Source organism: Lissotriton vulgaris, chromosome 6, assembly GCF_964263255.1.
Source record: "Lissotriton vulgaris chromosome 6, aLisVul1.2, whole genome shotgun sequence".
In the NCBI taxonomy this organism is placed as follows: Eukaryota; Metazoa; Chordata; class Amphibia; order Caudata; family Salamandridae; genus Lissotriton; species Lissotriton vulgaris.
In genome coordinates this window covers 829,104,540-829,123,619 of record NC_141694.1, presented here as the reverse complement: position 1 = coordinate 829,123,619, position 19,080 = coordinate 829,104,540, and the positions used below count along the sequence as shown (strand labels likewise).

Below are 19,080 nucleotides of genomic sequence, written 5' to 3'. Positions count from 1 at the left end.
TAAATGGTCTCTAAATGGCTTAATCTCCAAAAGGATATCTTAAAGAGAGCTGCTTTTTGAGCACCATATGCCTTTCAGTCTTTCAGAATAATTTGTCCTCAGCCTGCCATATTAGACCCAGAGGCAAATGTAAATGCTTTTGAATATCATAAGTCATATAGGATAGAAATTTGACCTGAACCTCCATGTTTAATAGAAGTCCTTCACAAACTGCAGAGACAATGCAACTTCTTGAAACGTCTTGGCTAGATATTGTGAAGGGTAAACTTCATCAACACTTGTGTACGTGGGAGATTCAAACCAGCATAGTTTTTTGTTAGAGTAGCCTCCAATCTGATGAATAGGTGCTAACACTAACACATTCTATGTTATCTCTGAGGAGTGGCTCATCATGATTGCCAACATGGGGTCAAAAGTCAAAAAAGAAGAAAGGTCTATTTCCCCTTTAGCCAAAGGGAACGGATTTCTGAGAAACCCAGGCAAAGCTTCTTTACCAGGATCTCTCCACCCTGTTAAAACGAGGTCCATAATTTCTCTGTTAATCGGCAATCTGTGACGGCGCAAAACTTTTGGAATCTTTGGAACATTCACAAACTGGTATTGGCAGTTTGTGAATGTTCCAAATGTTGAATGTATTGGCATAGTGTCTTCTGCTGGTAATTGGAGATTCTCAACTAAATCATACACCATTTCCTTCTATTATCTTGGTGAGAAGAATAGTGAAACCTATCAGTGTGTTTCCCATGCTGCCTGGTCCCACAACAACACAAATAAACCAAAGCAGTGTTCTGCATATACGTAAGATTACAAACAAGATCCAAGGTGGCTGAAGCAATTGCCTGTGATCAAAAACTGTCTGTGAATCCTCAGGGCTGTTAAATTAAGCCATTATAAGGACTTCATTGCAAAAGGCATAAGTCATGCAAGAAATGCTGCCAGCTTTCAATTACCACTGATAAGGATAGAGCTAATAGCCCATTAATGCTTGTAGACAGATGGGGTAAAATCCAAAACTGTTACCGAGGTCCTTAAAGCAAATTATTATAGAATTGCCAGCTTATCAAGCACTTACAAGACCAAGACAACTTCTGACCTCACACCTATTTATCTGTTAGACTGTGAGTCCAGATCTGAACTACTACAACACAATCATATGTTTCCCATATCCTTCCTCCTATTGGTCCTAAATGCAAAACAAGGTCAGTAAGGAAGATAACAAATGGTGAAGAAACTCCATTCCCCATGAGGGTCTTTTCACCTCTCTCTCATGAACTCCAAATCCTTTGAGGAGCACTAGACCCCTGTGCAGATGTACAAGTGAGATTGGGGTAACAAAATAAGGGCCCAGAATTCCCAATCCAAAGTGACAGTTATTCAGTAATAAGAGGTCAGACCCAAAGCCCCTTGGACCAAGAATATCAAGAATGCAGCCTTACTTACTGACCTCAAAGAAGATTTTGATTGTGAAGGCCTTGCAGTGGATATGGACACCATACTGCTTAGACTAGGACCTCGTACATCCTGAAGAACCCTTCTCCGCTTCTCCTTCCGGCCTCTTCCTTACATACTCAAGTGTGGCTGTTGGTGAATTGATTCCCCAGGAAGGTAGCCCAGCACAACTTGAGATTCCCTTGACTTTTTAAAGAACTTCTTTCATAAGGAGCCCATGCCACGCTATAGAGAGGATCCCCTTTGCTGTGCATCATTAAGATCCTGGAAAACAAAAAAATACAAATGATTAACTACATACAACAGACACCCTACCACAACCAAGATAACATCTGTAGGGACTCAGACAAAACAACAGGAGGAGGTGAGGTGATCTTTCACATTTGTGGTCTGTACTAATAGACTGGGCGTAAGTAGAAGGGTGCAGATCAGAGGGAAGAGTGATATATTTTTTGTATCTGGATCATGAGGTGCCAATAGAAGATGGACAATCCTCGAATTATGTAAGGACTGGGACAAGAAAGGGTTGAGGAGATAATGCACTTTTAAACCTTAAATTACAGAGACTCAACTCAATAGAGCCCAAATAAAAAGACCATAATGCTCATCAAAAGGAACAAGCATTATTTGGTGTAATTTTGGGAAGAGTTCTGGCTATTTTCAGCTGGTTTGATTATAATTGTTTAATTCTACATTGCAGTCTGGTGCCACAAAAAGCAACAGGAACAAAACAAGCGTCTGAATAAATGTGCTGGCCCTATGCCTGTAATAAAATGTTTACATTGAAAAATGTAACCATCGAATGAAATTGTAATTGGAAGTATGAGTGCTTACTGGCAGGCAGGTGGACTCCGAGCAAGTATTGAAATCCTTTTTATGGAAAAGGATATGCCACAAAAAATAGAAGAAAATGTCAACCTCTTAAGTTGGGTGAGCATATGCTTGCAAACAAATTTTTAAAATACAAATAAATAGTCATTGCGTATAATTTTATTAGAACAATATGTGTGCATCTTAGCAGGCTGGTGTAGGTATAGTAATCCTAGTTAGTTTTAATGCACAGTCGAAGAAAAATTGATAAGTATTGACACAATGAAAAGGTGCTATTGACATTGAATTACTTTAACCTGAAGAAATAGTTTAAGCAACCATAGATGGATAAAAAAGTATAAAAATAAGTGTAAAGAATGGAAAGAAAAAAACATTGGTTAAGTAAAGTATTGAACAAACTGGTTGCGCACCTATGAACCCATAGGTGTGTCTCCCATGGCACCAGTATTAATGCTGTGTAATCCAGCTGGAGTTTTATTCACAAATGAAATTCCAAACAAAGGTAGTTTTGTTCAACATAAATTGTATTTCCAATTGGTTCAAAATGTCATCACATTGATGGTTAATGGCAAGTAGCAACAATGTTGTTTAGTTCCTATGCATTTCGGTGAAATGAGTCACCTTCTTCAGGGAACATCTATAAACAAACGAAATATGTACATTGTAACCTTATGTGATTGAACCAAATTTAAGTCACTAATAAACACTACTTGTGCTCTCTCAAAAGTACGTGATAAACATGCTTAACTTAGTATACTCAAGCGCCTGTCCTTAAAACATTGCTATCCTGCTGTTTAGAGGCTTCGGTTATAACATAGCTGGTTACGTGTGTTCATGCGCGCGTCTTTAAACTTTAACGCTGATTAGGGGCATATGCAATGAAGTTAACTGGCGGTTAACAAAGGGGTTGCGCTGCCGCTTACGCTTTGGCTCTGTGGGTCTAGTTTTAGCTCACCGTTAGTTGCTTGCGATCTCTCTCGGGTACTCTCCGGTTCAATGGAGAGTCTGCATATCGGGGTTAGGAAACGCCGCGGAGTTAGCGCATGCGTTCTATGTCGCTATATGGGAGTGGTTTCATTAAAGGTGCAGGCTGTCCTTGCTGGGTCGTTTTTTTTAGACTAGCGTGAAATTGACAAAATAAAGCTTTAGTGACAATAAAAGTGCAGGTTTTTCTGCCGATGCGTGTTAGCAAAGTGAAACTATTAGTAAACAAACACATATTCGGTGTTACAAGGTGTGTTTTAAACATGTAGAGAAAATCAATCGGCCCCCTATATGAATTACTGGACGATATGTTTAACAGGTCGTATGTTATAATAGGTACTTGTCTCTAAGTTACAAGTAACACAAAAGTTCTGTCCGATCATTGAGTCCATGTGGCTTAAGGCAGTTCAGGTAATATATCCAGTGGTTTTCTCTTTTGAGCAGGTTTTTTTTGTTCAATGTTCCTTCTTTTTTTGGTACCACCTCTAGGATGCAAGCTCTCAGTTGATTTAGATTATGGCGTTTTTCTGTGAAGTGGGTAGCTACCGTTGATTTGGTCGAGTGTGTGCGGATGTTACTCTTATGTTCGGTTAACCTCACTTTTAGTTTTCTTTCCGTGTGACCCACGTATACACTTCCACATGGGCATTTTAAAAGGTATACCACATTGGTGGTGTCGCAACTGGCGTTTACTTTAAGTGGTATTTTGTGTCCTTTCATGGGGTGATTTATCGTTGACCCCTTCATGATGTTGTGACAGTTTGCGCAGTTCAAACATGGTACTGTTCCTCTGAAAATTTGATGCGGAAAGGTCTGTTTAGGTTGTTTCAATAGTTCTCCTAAGTTTTTGCCACGGGTATGAGCAAAGAGGGGTTGTTGATCAAATATGCCGTTGAAATCACTTTCCATTTGCACAATTTGCCAATTCTTGTAAATGATTTTCTTGAACTGGGAGCTGACATTTGAGTATTTACTTACACATGTTATTCTCTGTGGCTTAATGGTGGTTTTATATGTCAATAGTTCTTGTCTTGTTTTGGTAAGCGCTCTTTTTTGAGATTCCTGGATAGTTTCTTTTGGATATCCTCGAGAGGAAAATCTTTCTGCCATGATTTCAAGTTGTTCTAGGCACTTCTGGTCCTCAGATACCACTTTCTTCACCCTAAGAAATTGAGTGAACGGTAGGTGTTTTTTCAGCGTTGTGGGATGGTGGCTGGTGTAATGTAATAAGTTATTTCTGTCTGTGGGTTTCCGGTATAGGTTTGTGGTGATGTTGCCGTTATTCAATGTTATTTCCACATCCAAGTATTGAATGGTGGTTTTGTCGATCTTCCATGTGAATTTTATTCTCTCGTTTTTCTCATCTAGAATCATCAGTTGTTGTGTCAGTGCTTCCTGTGTTCCTTTCCATATAATGAACATGTCGTCTATGAATCTCATGTACGCTAATAGGTGTGTTGCCCATTCTTGGTTGTTATAGATATGTTCTTCTTCGTAAGCTCCCATGAACAGATTAGCGTACGCCGGTGCGGCGCAATTTCCCATGGCTGTGCCATTTAGTTGGATGTACCAGTGTTTGTCATAAATAAAGTAGCTGTTCATCAAGGTAAATTCCATCAATTGTAACAAAAAGATTTGTAGATCTTGTGGGTAGGTGCTGCGTAGTAAGGCTTTCTCGATGGCCTCCAGGCCTTCTCTGTGTGGTATGGACGTATATAATGTTTTTACGTCTACGGTGGCCATAATGCAGTCAGGTTCCATTTTTACTGCTTGTAATTTTACCAAAAAGTCTGTGGTATCCTTTATATAGGAGATGTTTTTTGTGACAAGAGGTTGTAGGTACCTATCGATGAATTTGCCCACTGGTTCATGTATGCTCAATTTGGTGGATACGATAGGCCGGCATGGTGGTTTGTTGGGGTCTTTATGCACCTTTGGTACGAGATATATGGTGGGACTTTTCGGGTTCTCTTGTGTTAGATACTGCTTGGTTTTTTCATTGATAATTCCCTTATCTGTGGCTTGTTTCAACAAGATCTGTAGGGTTCTACGTATGTCCGTGGTTGGATCATGGTTTATTTCCATGTAAGTATCTGTGTCGCTTAAGTGTGCTTGCATGGATTCTTCATAAAAACTCTTATTCATTACCACCGTAGCTCCTCCTTTATCTGCTTTTTGACAGATTAATTTTTTGTTGTTTGCTATACTTTCTATGGCTCCAAATTCTTTTTTGGACAAGTTCAATGTTTTAGACCTTTTGTTGGTGTTGATTTTGTTGATTTCTTGTTTGCACAAGTTCTCAAAGAGGTCAATCATTTTGTGTGATGTTGGTGGCATGTAGTTGCTGGAGGTTTTTAAACCTTTAAGCTCATCATCTTTCGTGGGTAGTTTTTCCGTTATGACGTTCTCAAAAAAATGTCTCAACCTCATCTTTCGTGTGAGTTTAAAAAGACTTACTTCAAGTTCTAGTTTGTTGGTATGGGTTGTGGGCACGAACGATAGTCCTCGTTGTAAGGTGTTTATTTGCAAGGCACTGAGGTTTTGGTCTGAGATGTTCAATACCAAGTTATCTGGGCTCGTCAGTGTTTCTTCCTGTCTTTCCTGGTCGTGGTGGTCTTCGTTTGTGGTGGATTTATTTCTTTTGTTTTTGTTGCGTCCCCTCCTGGGTCTTCTATTTCTGTTGGGCCTACTTCTAAAAAAGGCTCCGAGGTGGTTGGTTTATCGGATGTTGTACTTCTGATCGTTGGTTTTTTTTGCTGGGTTCTATCACTGTCCGTGGATGATGTGTCTGTTTGGGATGTATATTGTCTCGTTTGTCTCCTCTTAGCATATATTTCAGCCCATGTATAGACTTCTTGTAACTTGTAGTCTAATGTGTCCCTTCTGTATTTCCTCAGTTTTCGTTCATTCACCTCCTGTGTATGGTTGGCTAATTGTGTGTTTATATCATCAAGGATCTTTTGTAACTCTTCTCCAGTAACGCCCTTTTTTAATTCTTCGGTGACTGTCTCTATTTCTGCTTTCAATTCCTCCAATATTTTTGCCAATTCTTCAATGATTAATAAAATCAAGTCTAAGCTGCATTTGTTTAGTATAGCGAACCACCGTTCTGTGAACGGTTTGGAGTTTTTGCAGAGAGATGGTCTTAGGGATATTCTGAGGCCTCTGGGGATTCGTTGTGCCTTGTGGTATTTTATCATGGTGTTTGCGTGGAGTCGTTGATTGATTTCTCTACGTGTTAAATACATTAATTGTTTGATTTGTTGTTCCTTGTTTCGCGTTACTCTTGGTTCTGAGGTCTCCGCTTGTATCAGAGAATAAATTTTTTCACTGGCTTCAGTTCCGTAGGCAAAAGTCTCTGCTCTTTGATCTGTCGAATGGGTTATTTCGTCGTATTGCATTTTAACTTTCTGGTGGGCGTGCTGACTTCCCTGGTGGGGGGAATTGCTGCAAGCTTTGTGGAAGACCCAGGAGGGGACGCAACAAAAACAAAAGAAATAAATCCACCACAAACGAAGACCACCACGACCAGGAAAGACAGGAAGAAACACTGACGAGCCCAGATAACTTGGTATTGAACATCTCAGACCAAAACCTCAGTGCCTTGCAAATAAACACCTTACAACGAGGACTATCGTTCGTGCCCACAACCCATACCAACAAACTAGAACTTGAAGTAAGTCTTTTTAAACTCACACGAAAGATGAGGTTGAGACATTTTTTTGAGAACGTCATAACGGAAAAACTACCCACGAAAGATGATGAGCTTAAAGGTTTAAAAACCTCCAGCAACTACATGCCACCAACATCACACAAAATGATTGACCTCTTTGAGAACTCGTGCAAACAAGAAATCAACAAAATCAACACCAACAAAAGGTCTAAAACATTGAACTTGTCCAAAAAAGAATTTGGAGCCATAGAAAGTATAGCAAACAACAAAAAATTAATCTGTCAAAAAGCAGATAAAGGAGGAGCTACGGTGGTAATGAATAAGAGTTTTTATGAAGAATCCATGCAAGCACACTTAAGCGACACAGATACTTACATGGAAATAAACCATGATCCAACCACGGACATACGTAGAACCCTACAGATCTTGTTGAAACAAGCCACAGATAAGGGAATTATCAATGAAAAAACCAAGCAGTATCTAACACAAGAGAACCCGAAAAGTCCCACCATATATCTCGTACCAAAGGTGCATAAAGACCCCAACAAACCACCATGCCGGCCTATCGTATCCACCAAATTGAGCATACATGAACCAGTGGGCAAATTCATCGATAGGTACCTACAACCTCTTGTCACAAAAAACATCTCCTATATAAAGGATACCACAGACTTTTTGGTAAAATTACAAGCAGTAAAAATGGAACCTGACTGCATTATGGCCACCGTAGACGTAAAAACATTATATACGTCCATACCACACAGAGAAGGCCTGGAGGCCATCGAGAAAGCCTTACTACGCAGCACCTACCCACAAGATCTACAAATCTTTTTGTTACAATTGATGGAATTTACCTTGATGAACAGCTACTTTATTTATGACAAACACTGGTACATCCAACTAAATGGCACAGCCATGGGAAATTGCGCCGCACCGGCGTACGCTAATCTGTTCATGGGAGCTTACGAAGAAGAACATATCTATAACAACCAAGAATGGGCAACACACCTATTAGCGTACATGAGATTCATAGACGACATGTTCATTATATGGAAAGGAACACAGGAAGCACTGACACAACAACTGATGATTCTAGATGAGAAAAACGAGAGAATAAAATTCACATGGAAGATCGACAAAACCACCATTCAATACTTGGATGTGGAAATAACATTGAATAACGGCAACATCACCACAAACCTATACCGGAAACCCACAGACAGAAATAACTTATTACATTACACCAGCCACCATCCCACAACGCTGAAAAAACACCTACCGTTCACTCAATTTCTTAGGGTGAAGAAAGTGGTATCTGAGGACCAGAAGTGCCTAGAACAACTTGAAATCATGGCAGAAAGATTTTCCTCTCGAGGATATCCAAAAGAAACTATCCAGGAATCTCAAAAAAGAGCGCTTACCAAAACAAGACAAGAACTATTGACATATAAAACCACCATTAAGCCACAGAGAATAACATGTGTAAGTAAATACTCAAATGTCAGCTCCCAGTTCAAGAAAATCATTTACAAGAATTGGCAAATTGTGCAAATGGAAAGTGATTTCAACGGCATATTTGATCAACAACCCCTCTTTGCTCATACCCGTGGCAAAAACTTAGGAGAACTATTGAAACAACCTAAACAGACCTTTCCGCATCAAATTTTCAGAGGAACAGTACCATGTTTGAACTGCGCAAACTGTCACAACATCATGAAGGGGTCAACGATAAATCACCCCATGAAAGGACACAAAATACCACTTAAAGTAAACGCCAGTTGCGACACCACCAATGTGGTATACCTTTTAAAATGCCCATGTGGAAGTGTATACGTGGGTCACACGGAAAGAAAACTAAAAGTGAGGTTAACCGAACATAAGAGTAACATCCGCACACACTCGACCAAATCAACGGTAGCTACCCACTTCACAGAAAAACGCCATAATCTAAATCAACTGAGAGCTTGCATCCTAGAGGTGGTACCAAAAAAAGAAGGAACATTGAACAAAAAAAACCTGCTCAAAAGAGAAAACCACTGGATATATTACCTGAACTGCCTTAAGCCACATGGACTCAATGATCGGACAGAACTTTTGTGTTACTTGTAACTTAGAGACAAGTACCTATTATAACATACGACCTGTTAAACATATCGTCCAGTAATTCATATAGGGGGCCGATTGATTTTCTCTACATGTTTAAAACACACCTTGTAACACCGAATATGTGTTTGTTTACTAATAGTTTCACTTTGCTAACACGCATCGGCAGAAAAACCTGCACTTTTATTGTCACTAAAGCTTTATTTTGTCAATTTCACGCTAGTCTAAAAAAAACGACCCAGCAAGGACAGCCTGCACCTTTAATGAAACCACTCCCATATAGCGACATAGAACGCATGCGCTAACTCCGCGGCGTTTCCTAACCCCGATATGCAGACTCTCCATTGAACCGGAGAGTACCCGAGAGAGATCGCAAGCAACTAACGGTGAGCTAAAACTAGACCCACAGAGCCAAAGCGTAAGCGGCAGCGCAACCCCTTTGTTAACCGCCAGTTAACTTCATTGCATATGCCCCTAATCAGCGTTAAAGTTTAAAGACGCGCGCATGAACACACGTAACCAGCTATGTTATAACCGAAGCCTCTAAACAGCAGGATAGCAATGTTTTAAGGACAGGCGCTTGAGTATACTAAGTTAAGCATGTTTATCACGTACTTTTGAGAGAGCACAAGTAGTGTTTATTAGTGACTTAAATTTGGTTCAATCACATAAGGTTACAATGTACATATTTCGTTTGTTTATAGATGTTCCCTGAAGAAGGTGACTCATTTCACCGAAATGCATAGGAACTAAACAACATTGTTGCTACTTGCCATTAACCATCAATGTGATGACATTTTGAACCAATTGGAAATACAATTTATGTTGAACAAAACTACCTTTGTTTGGAATTTCATTTGTGAATAAAACTCCAGCTGGATTACACAGCATTAATACTGGTGCCATGGGAGACACACCTATGGGTTCATAGGTGCGCAACCAGTTTGTTCTACTACATACACTCCAGGAGGGGAGTGATTCCCATGTCTGCACAGTAAAAACAGATTTAAAACAAGGCGGTGCACATCCCTCTTCCACTAAGTAAAGTATTGAACCACCAATCCTGAAGTACAATTCTATTTAAGCAGATGTGCACGTGCGATAAGAAAGATGCTGCCACTCGCAGTGAAAGAGAGCAATGGGCGAAGTGGGCTGGTCTTTTTCCCCATGCTGTATGCTGTGGTGGATGGAAACAAATTGTGAAGGACACATGAATAGGCCAATTGATGATGAGTGTTGGCTCACAGTCCCTTTTTATATGTCTGCATTTTTATTTACGAATATGAATACATTAGCCTGGCAAAACAGCTAAAGCACTGACTACACCTATATCTGTATGCGTAACCCAAAATAAACAGAAGTAGGAGAATTTAGCCGGTGAATAATACACCATATAATTTATAGAGGCCTCCAAGCACAAAGATGTATAAAGGCTGTCCACACCACACACATTGTCACTGAAATACTTCATGACAACAGCTTTAATATGGAGAAATAAAATAAATAACCACATATGCAAGCATAAGTACAGCCAGGGAATGTGTTGCAGAAAACGTGTGCACCAGACTGGCTCTGTGGGTTCAATGCCTGCTTTGGAGTTTTGTGAGCAGGTCACAGGATTGCAGTACATCTGCTCCAAGGCTCCTTGTGTCCTTCTAATAATTAATAGAAAGAGCAACAGGTGCATTAAAAGATGTGCACAACTTAAACAGCATAGAAAGCAGGGTGTGTGCTATATAAAGAATCAACATTTCACTGCAATAACAAGAAAACATTCATTGATATGCCAGGTTCATTAGTTACATTTTTAAATAACAGTTTCCATTGATACAGCATTATAGCTAGTTTACAATAATTGTGTTTTCATGCCAACATTAACAGTCACCGGCTATAATTAAACCAGAGGAGAGTGTGACCACCCCTTTCCATCATGGGGCCAGTGACTTTTTAAGATTGTTGTGTACCGGAAGGCGGGGTGCGTCCTCTTGGTCCCCATCCAGTAGCCTACGTCTCCTTGATAGCGAGCAATGGTATTGACGCCTTATTTTGTCAACTGGGGTCTGAGGCGAATGAGGATAAAAAGAAATTTTAAAAAAAAAGTATAATAATGTTTTCAGCGTCTTTGCATTTAATTTGGACATATAGACATTTTGATTGAAAGGGCTTAAAGGGGTATAAGAAACCCAGTTAGGTGCAAAGACTGTATCTTGAACAGTACTCAACAAACAATAAATAAATGTATTCAGTTAACATTTAAATCTGATAAAAACATATAGCTTCATGTTCCTTACCTTAGAATACTACCCAGGTGTCAGACTGGATCTGAAAACTTTTCAAGCATACCTCTGCTTGCCGGCTTATGCTATTCGTCAGCTCTGTATTGTCCTTGCTGGAAGTAAAGTGATCGGGCCTATATAAACATCACCCCAGTGTGCTAACTTAAATTCTTTTCTTTATGTGCCAGTCAGTACTGGTCCAGAGAGAGCTACCTCCATTCACATTTTGACTGACCTTGTTTCGATGTTTTGTTGAAGCTTTTTAAGCAACATCTGTCTCCTAGTGTGTCAGGGACGTCCCCCATAAAATGGTGGGTTTAAACCCTGTAATGCCTGTCACAGGCAGATGTCTGTGACAGACCCTCACCATGTTTGTCTTTGGTGCTTGGAGCTGTACATGACTCCAAGACCTGTAAGGACTGCTGCACCATGCAACCAAAGGGGTTGCAGGAGCAGTCACTGAAGCTCCTGGTTGCCCAACGTCGAACGACTCCATGACATCCGAGATCCCGGTCATGTGGGAAGTCCCTGGACCATTCGTGGAGCCGCTCTTGAGGTTCAGCTTCACAGGCCAGTCTGGTAAGTTCCACCAAAAATTCCACCTCTAAAGTAAACCTTGGCACATTCCGTACTGGTCCACCGGACAGGAAATCCAAGAGGCTGGATAATTTTGGTAAGAGGATGTTCACTTCCGCCAGCCTGACACTGCTGTTGGTGAATACTACATGCCTTTTGGGCTGATACACCCACACCATTTGGGACTCAGTTGTGCTAGTGCTGCCCATGGTCTTGGAGAAGGCCTGAGCCATTCTGACCAAGGCATATGCTGCGGATTGGATGTGATCCACTTGCTAGGCAGAGCAATTGTGCCGTCATTGTCACTCAGACACCACACCTGTGTAAGATCAACTAGCTTTTTAGGGGATGTCCAGGATTCCCTCATGGACATGCCCTTTGATGACACTCGCCTTGTGTCATGTCTTTTGAGCCCATGCATAACTGCCCACTCCATCTGTTGACCATCAAAACAGCTTTCCTGATGGCTATAACATTGGCCAGAAGGGTCAGTGAACTACAAGCACTATCCATCCACCCTCCCTTACATGTTTATTTCCCAAACAAACTGGTCCTGAGAACATATTCCTACCTCTTACAAAAGGTCTTCCTACCCTTCCATGTAGGCCCGAATATCACTCTGCCTACCTTCTTTGCTCTGCCTCATCCTTCCAAGGAAGAGCAGATACTCTACCATCTGGACCCAAAAATAGCCTTTTAATTCTACATTGATCATACAAAAGAGTTCTGGGTGGACAATCAACTCTTCATTGGGTTTGTTGGGGACCATCTCATGATGGATTGCATTGTACATTAATATCTGCTATGCTTTGGTCAAGAAGCAACCCCTTAAGGACTTGAGTGCTCATTCCACCAGAGCCAAGGCTGCGACCACTGCGTCAGCTCACGTAGGCCCGATCCAGGATATCAGGCAGTAACATTGGTGTCTTACCACAGTTTCGCCAAACACTACTGCCTGGAGAGTCAGGTCCTTTATGACAGGCACTTTGCCCGTTCAGTCATTCAGGACTTCCTGGTCTAAATCATTTTGCAGACCCTCCTCCGGTGAGGTATTGCTTGGGTATCTATTCTAAGGCAACTAATCTGTGCTAGAAGTATCTATCAGATAAAAAAGGTACTTAACTTTGGCAATGTTCCATCTGGTAGAGACTATCTAGCAGTATATTCCTTACCGACCTTCCCATTCTCCCCGCTCTGTGAATGGATTTCTCTCTGTACGGTGACCCCTTTGAACACTGGTACATGAAGAGACTTTGTGGCTCTGTGCTTGTGGTGTGGAAATGTTGTGAAAAGTAACTAATGTCAGCACTCTTGGATGGCCCCTATATAGGCATGTGCACATCACTTACAGTGCACACGACGAGGTACTGCTCGAAAAGTTTCCGGATCCAGTCTGATGCATAGAGAATATTCCATGGTAAGGAATCTGAGGCTAGATAAAAGTCTCCATCAGATGAGGTGTTAGCAAAAGTAAGTATCTTGTTTGGGAAAAGTAGTTAGTCTCATAATAGTGCTACCTGATAAGTCAGGACACACATTTTTGAATATCAAAGCATTTTTTAAGGCTATCTGAAATGTTATGCTTGCTATAAAGTTTCAAATTAATGCGCATCACAGTAAATATATATATATATATATATATTGTTAGAATACTTTCGTCACTAAATGTTTGTTTTCTTGCCTTTTTATTTCTTTGTTTGTGCCTGTCTATGTTCTGTTGCCCTTCTTTTTTACCTTTATATGTATGTTTGCCCATCTGTCTGGCCTCTCCTTGTGTTAGCTGCTTGTTTTTCATTCCTTCGACATCAACATCGCCTTTTTTGACTCATCGTTGCATGGACTCGATCTTCTCCTGAACCTTCGTGGGTGTGGTGGTGGTGGTCTCTTCTTGCACCTGTTGTTGATACCTCTACTTCATGTATGCCCATCAATGTGTTTGACAAACAGAAGAAGAATGGGCTGATGGACCACGATGATTTCAGAGCATGTCTCATTTCAATGGGCTATGACCTGGTATGACAAGATGTTAAAATGTGTTGTTGAGTTTGACTTTTTGCATGACCATGTTGTTCACGTTGGATTTATATCCTTGAATTTTAATAGAGTCATACATTTTGTATTGGGTTCCTCCCCTGGTCGTGAAAGGTATATATCGATTTCACCACTGTGCCTGTTGGTCAACTAGAAACATAGAGAATTGCCCCCCACATATATATTCAGAAACTGTTCAGGAACTTGATGAGTAATTTCTTAAAATATATTGGGAAAACAGAGTAAATGTCATAATTTTTACATAGTTAAACATTATCAACATATTAAAGTCTTTTCTCCATCGTGGACAAACTAAAATCTTAATTACTATTTGGAAATTGTTAAGATGTGCAACTTAATTGCCATAAATTTTATAACTCTGCTGCGTTTTGAATCTGGTACAAATGACCCCAGTAGAGAAAATCTTTATCGTAACTGAGAACATAAAGCATGAAGTGTATTTATTTGAGGGAATTTTGGTATTTGATGATTAGCTCTAGCTTTTTCATAGTTATTTTCACCGAGCTTTCGGGGTCTTACAACCACAAAACAAATTGCGGATTTTGCATAAAATGTTTTTAAACACTTTTAGAAGGGTATACACATTGGGACCTTATTTACCAAAGTTCCAAGAAGACCCATGAGCAGTGTCAATTTAAGCTAGGTAAAGTAATGTTCTAGTTAATTGATTAGCACACCACTTTTTGGCAGTTGCTTAATACCTGCCCCTACCTAGTTGCAGTTCTGTTTGTTGTGCAGTGTCGGCGTGACACTATTTCTCTTCAAGCTAAGGAGCTACATTAGTGGTGAATTTATACAGTCTACCAAAACACCATAACATGCAGCTTTTTTACAAATAGCACCTTCCCAGCACTTGTAATTGTTCTCCTCTGTTGTTTAGTCACAGTACCGCTTTAGAGGTCCTTTCACAAGCACTATTCTGCCTTTATTCCATTCCCCAGGGCGAGGCAGAGTTTGCACGGATTATGGTCCTGGTTGACCCCAATGGCACCGGAACGGTTTCCTTCCAGTCCTTCATTGATTTCATGACTCGGGAGACTGCTGATACTGACACCGCCGAGCAGGTCATCGCTTCCTTCAGAATCCTAGCAGCAGATAAGGTCAGTTTTTTAATACTGTATGCTTTGGTATAACACTGTGGGTGCGTGATGTGCATAGACACACTACTTTATGTGCAGGGGTACAGGTTCGATGTATTCCTACATTTATATTACAGAATGGTCATGCTAGTACTTTGCCTTCGGTTGATATGCCTAGTAAACAAGTTTTTTTGCTCACTGTAATGAATAACAATACAAACAGCTCTCGCGTCCATGCAGTGGCGTCGAAAAGGTGCCATATTTGTATTATATTTTTGCAGTTATATACAGCGCGAACTCGACCCGATGGAATCAGAGTGCTTTACATGAACATCAGTTGAGTTACAAAAGGCCACATAAATTTTTTTTAGGCTCGGGGAGATTATGTGATTCGCCCAGAATTTCAAGATGTTTGAGCCTCCAGCCAACATCGAACCTTGTTTCCCAGATTCAAGGTCGGCCGCTCAAGCCTTGGGCCACATGTCCTAATGCAAGAAAGGAAAACGGTTCTCCTTCACTTTTAGGTAGTAAAAGACAACAGTAATTGGGGTGCAGTGGTCACATCACATCCTGAGCCCGAACAGTAACTGTGCCGGGTCACCATGGGGCATCATCAAAAGTTTTTGGATCACAAACTACTTCACTCACTTAACAACAAAAAAAAATTCTCAGGAAAAGCAGATGTTTACCCTATTTTTCGATGCACACAACACATAATTACAAAGTAATGAGGAATCGTGGTCCCTGGACAATACCAGTCATGAAGCTTGAAAGCTTCCATGATGAATTAGACCAAATTAGATTTGTACCATTTGATAGTCCATTATCATCTCATTAAAGTGCAAAAAAGACTCCAGGATGGATTACCAGTGGCCTGCTAAATTGGAATCCCTTCAAGTGATAGGTGCGATATACATCAAATTCTTTTTTTAAATTTTAGGAGGTCAAACCTGCCAAAATTTAACAGGAGTGACATGCAGATTTGGGTGCTGTAAGCACCCAAATCTTCATGTTATTTCACCCAAACTCAGAATTTAATAGGCTTCAACAAAAACTATGAAAGTCACCATTGTCTAATCAGTCGTAGGGATTAAAATGGATAACTGCTAAACAAAATACTTCAGCCTGCCCAAAAAGCTAACAGAGCCAAAACACAAAACAATGCAGCCAGAGGAGTCGTAGGATGTCCTAAATTAGCTATCACCCAACATTCTAAACAACGTTTTGTAGAAATTGGACGCCAAAATTAAAATACAATCAGCATGCGTTATCCATACAACAATACACAGTAATTTACTAACATGCTTGAATAAACCTACTATACAGGGTTTCTATTATCAGCACATGAAGCAGCAGTAATCAGCCTATGCTTATGCTACAACCGTGGGACTGTTAGGAATTCAGAGTAATGGAGCATTAATATTTAAACCCTTTTAATCACCTTTTAGCCAGACCCCACCTTTTTGCAATACTTAAAAGCCCAAACTCGTCAGATAATTAATAAAGATGTAAAATGTCTACACTTGACATATCAATTCAACACTGTTGGACCTTGTAACAAAATCACACATAATTTATAAAATAACTCTGATTCAGCTATACACAAAAGTAAAGAAACAAAAGACATAAAGTATGTAAACAGCTGTCATTTTATCCAAAGTGATTGCCTGGAATTTCTTATACTAGTATCACAGTTTTTTGTTAATAGCAGGAAATAGTTTCTCTCCAACAGAGAACAGAGAAAGGAGCTGGATCCTTATCTAATCTTCCCAGCTCTAGAAGTAGCCTGCCAATGCCCATGGAGTTGATAAGCACTGCCTTGTACAGAACAGGAATTATCATGCTCAAGACCAAATATTATGAATGTGGTAGAGTGCACAAAGCTTGTACAAACAAGATTAATGTTCCCAAAAAATGTATTCAAGTAGTTTGAAATAGTTGGACAGCAAACATACGGGATACGTTTGCATCTGCTGACCCACATCTAGAGCAGGTGGAGAAGGCTTGTATGCCTCACTGATGCAACAATTGTGGAGAATAATATATCCTGGCTATTCATGGACACTTGTAATAGAACTGCTTTAAATCTCTGTTACTTCTGATGGTTCTATTGGGCCACTCTGGGGAGTCAGGTTCTCAGTCCATGAATTCCGACTCAGCAAAGGCTCAGCATAGCTTTCTCTAGTTTGTATTTTTTCCTCCAGTGATCAAAGAAGAAATTATCTTTTCAAAGTTAATCAACCTAAAATTTACAGGTCACATTAAAGATCAATCTTGTTCTCACCACTGTATGGGCACACATTATGAAGGTGCTTGCCATTTTTCTTTGAAACACCTAATTATGAAGTAGACTCTTTTCTTCTAATATTACTGATAAATTAGATAAGCATTTGCAATGCAATAGGCCTCAAATTGCTAAAAGTTTGAGCTGTTAGCGTTGCTAATAATAATGCAGTGCTAATAACTCAAACATTTAGTAATTCGAGACCGATTGCAGCGCGGGTGCCGCAATTATACCACAAGTAAAGAAATAGAAAAAAAGTCTATTTCTTTACCTTTGGTATAATCGCGGCACCCTCGCTTTACTTTTAATATTAAAAGTAAAGCGCCAGTGCCGCTATTATACCAAAAGTAAAGAAATAGATGTTTTTTTCTATTCCTTTACTTTTGGTATAATCGCGGCACTGGCGCTTTACTTTTAACATTAAAAGTAAAGCGCGGGTGCCGCGAATATACCAAAAGTAAAGAAATAGAAAAAAAAGTCTATTTCTTTACTTTTGGTATAATCGCGGCACCCACGCTTTACTTTTAATGTTATAAGTAAAGTGACGGTGCAGAGATTATACCAAAGGTAAAGAAATAGATGTTTTTTCTGTTTCTTTACCTTTGGTATAATCACGGCACCCGCGCTTTACTTATAACATCAAAAGTAAAGCGTCGGTGCCGCGCATATTCCAAAAGTAAAGAAAATGAAGTGGCGAGCGCGTCACGCCTGTGTCTGGCCGCGTGCATAGCTCCTCCCATGGCCCATTGGTGTCTATTACGTGCTTGGTGCACGTAATAGATTCAGAAAAAGGGGGTGGTGATGGACAGAGCATCTGAATTAAGCAGAACACTCGTACCCAGTCAACAGATCAGGGCTTGATCCATCACCGTTTTTTAGCTCACTGCACCATCCCAGCTCAGAACCTGGCTACATGCAAATTAGTCTGTCCCTGGCCCAGTGCATCATGGGAACAGGGCAGACCAAACTACCAAGCCAATTCTTTTACTGGAAAGGAAACAAGCTTCCGGGGACCGGTTTCTGGCATTACAGCCGTCTTCGGCCCGGCTTGCTTGAATCCTTGCAAGCACGGCCTATTGGTGCACGTAATAGACATCAATAGGCCGTGGGAGGAGCTATGCATGCCTCGGGCCAATTGCGTGCAGTCTTTTACAATAAGACGCACTCAAAGGCCAATGGGGGTGCTGAAAAGGAAACGCACATGCACGAGCGTGTGCGATTCCTAAGTCAGCTACCCAAACCCCGTTTTTCACCTCCAAAATGCCTCACTCTGTGCGTGCACTGCTTCGCAGTGCGACACTAGGCCTAAAAAAAGGATTCAGATGGGCATTGCCCCTGTTATTCTATTGACGCATGCTAACACGTGTCTTACTTTTTAAAATCAACAACTTAAACGTAATCTGGCAGATGATAAGATCTTTAAATGTTTACGCATGAATGGAAGTTTTTGATCTCATTTTCCAAAGCAGTTTCTAGCTGTATCTCTTCCTGTTGCTGCAGTTATTTGAGATTTGCATTCAATTGCTCTATATTGGTCCACATTATGTGATAATACATCATTCAGTCTTGAAAAGGTCACTTGTAATTGATCAAAAGAACTGCACACAATTTGGATTTTTAGCAACCATTACACTGTAAACAGGACTTCTTGTTACCGGATGAAGAATGGAAGTCAGGAGATATTAAACACTATTTCCCACCATTATGAATAAAAAGAACAGCATACATTGACCATAAGACATGGTCAAGGCACTTAGACGTTATAAGACAATA

At 40.3% G+C, this 19,080-nt stretch overlaps 1 protein-coding gene across 1 annotated transcript in view; it reads left to right on the top strand.

Annotated features, from left to right (window-relative positions):
- Positions 1-19,080, top strand: part of ACTN2 (actinin alpha 2) — a 369,946-nt gene that overhangs the window by 340,049 nt on the left and 10,817 nt on the right. Inside the window, exons 19-20 of the mRNA XM_086926858.1 lie at positions 13,840-13,905; positions 14,886-15,044. Of these exons, the coding sequence (XP_086782984.1) occupies positions 13,840-13,905; positions 14,886-15,044 (225 nt within the window). The remainder of the gene's footprint in view (positions 1-13,839; positions 13,906-14,885; positions 15,045-19,080) is intronic.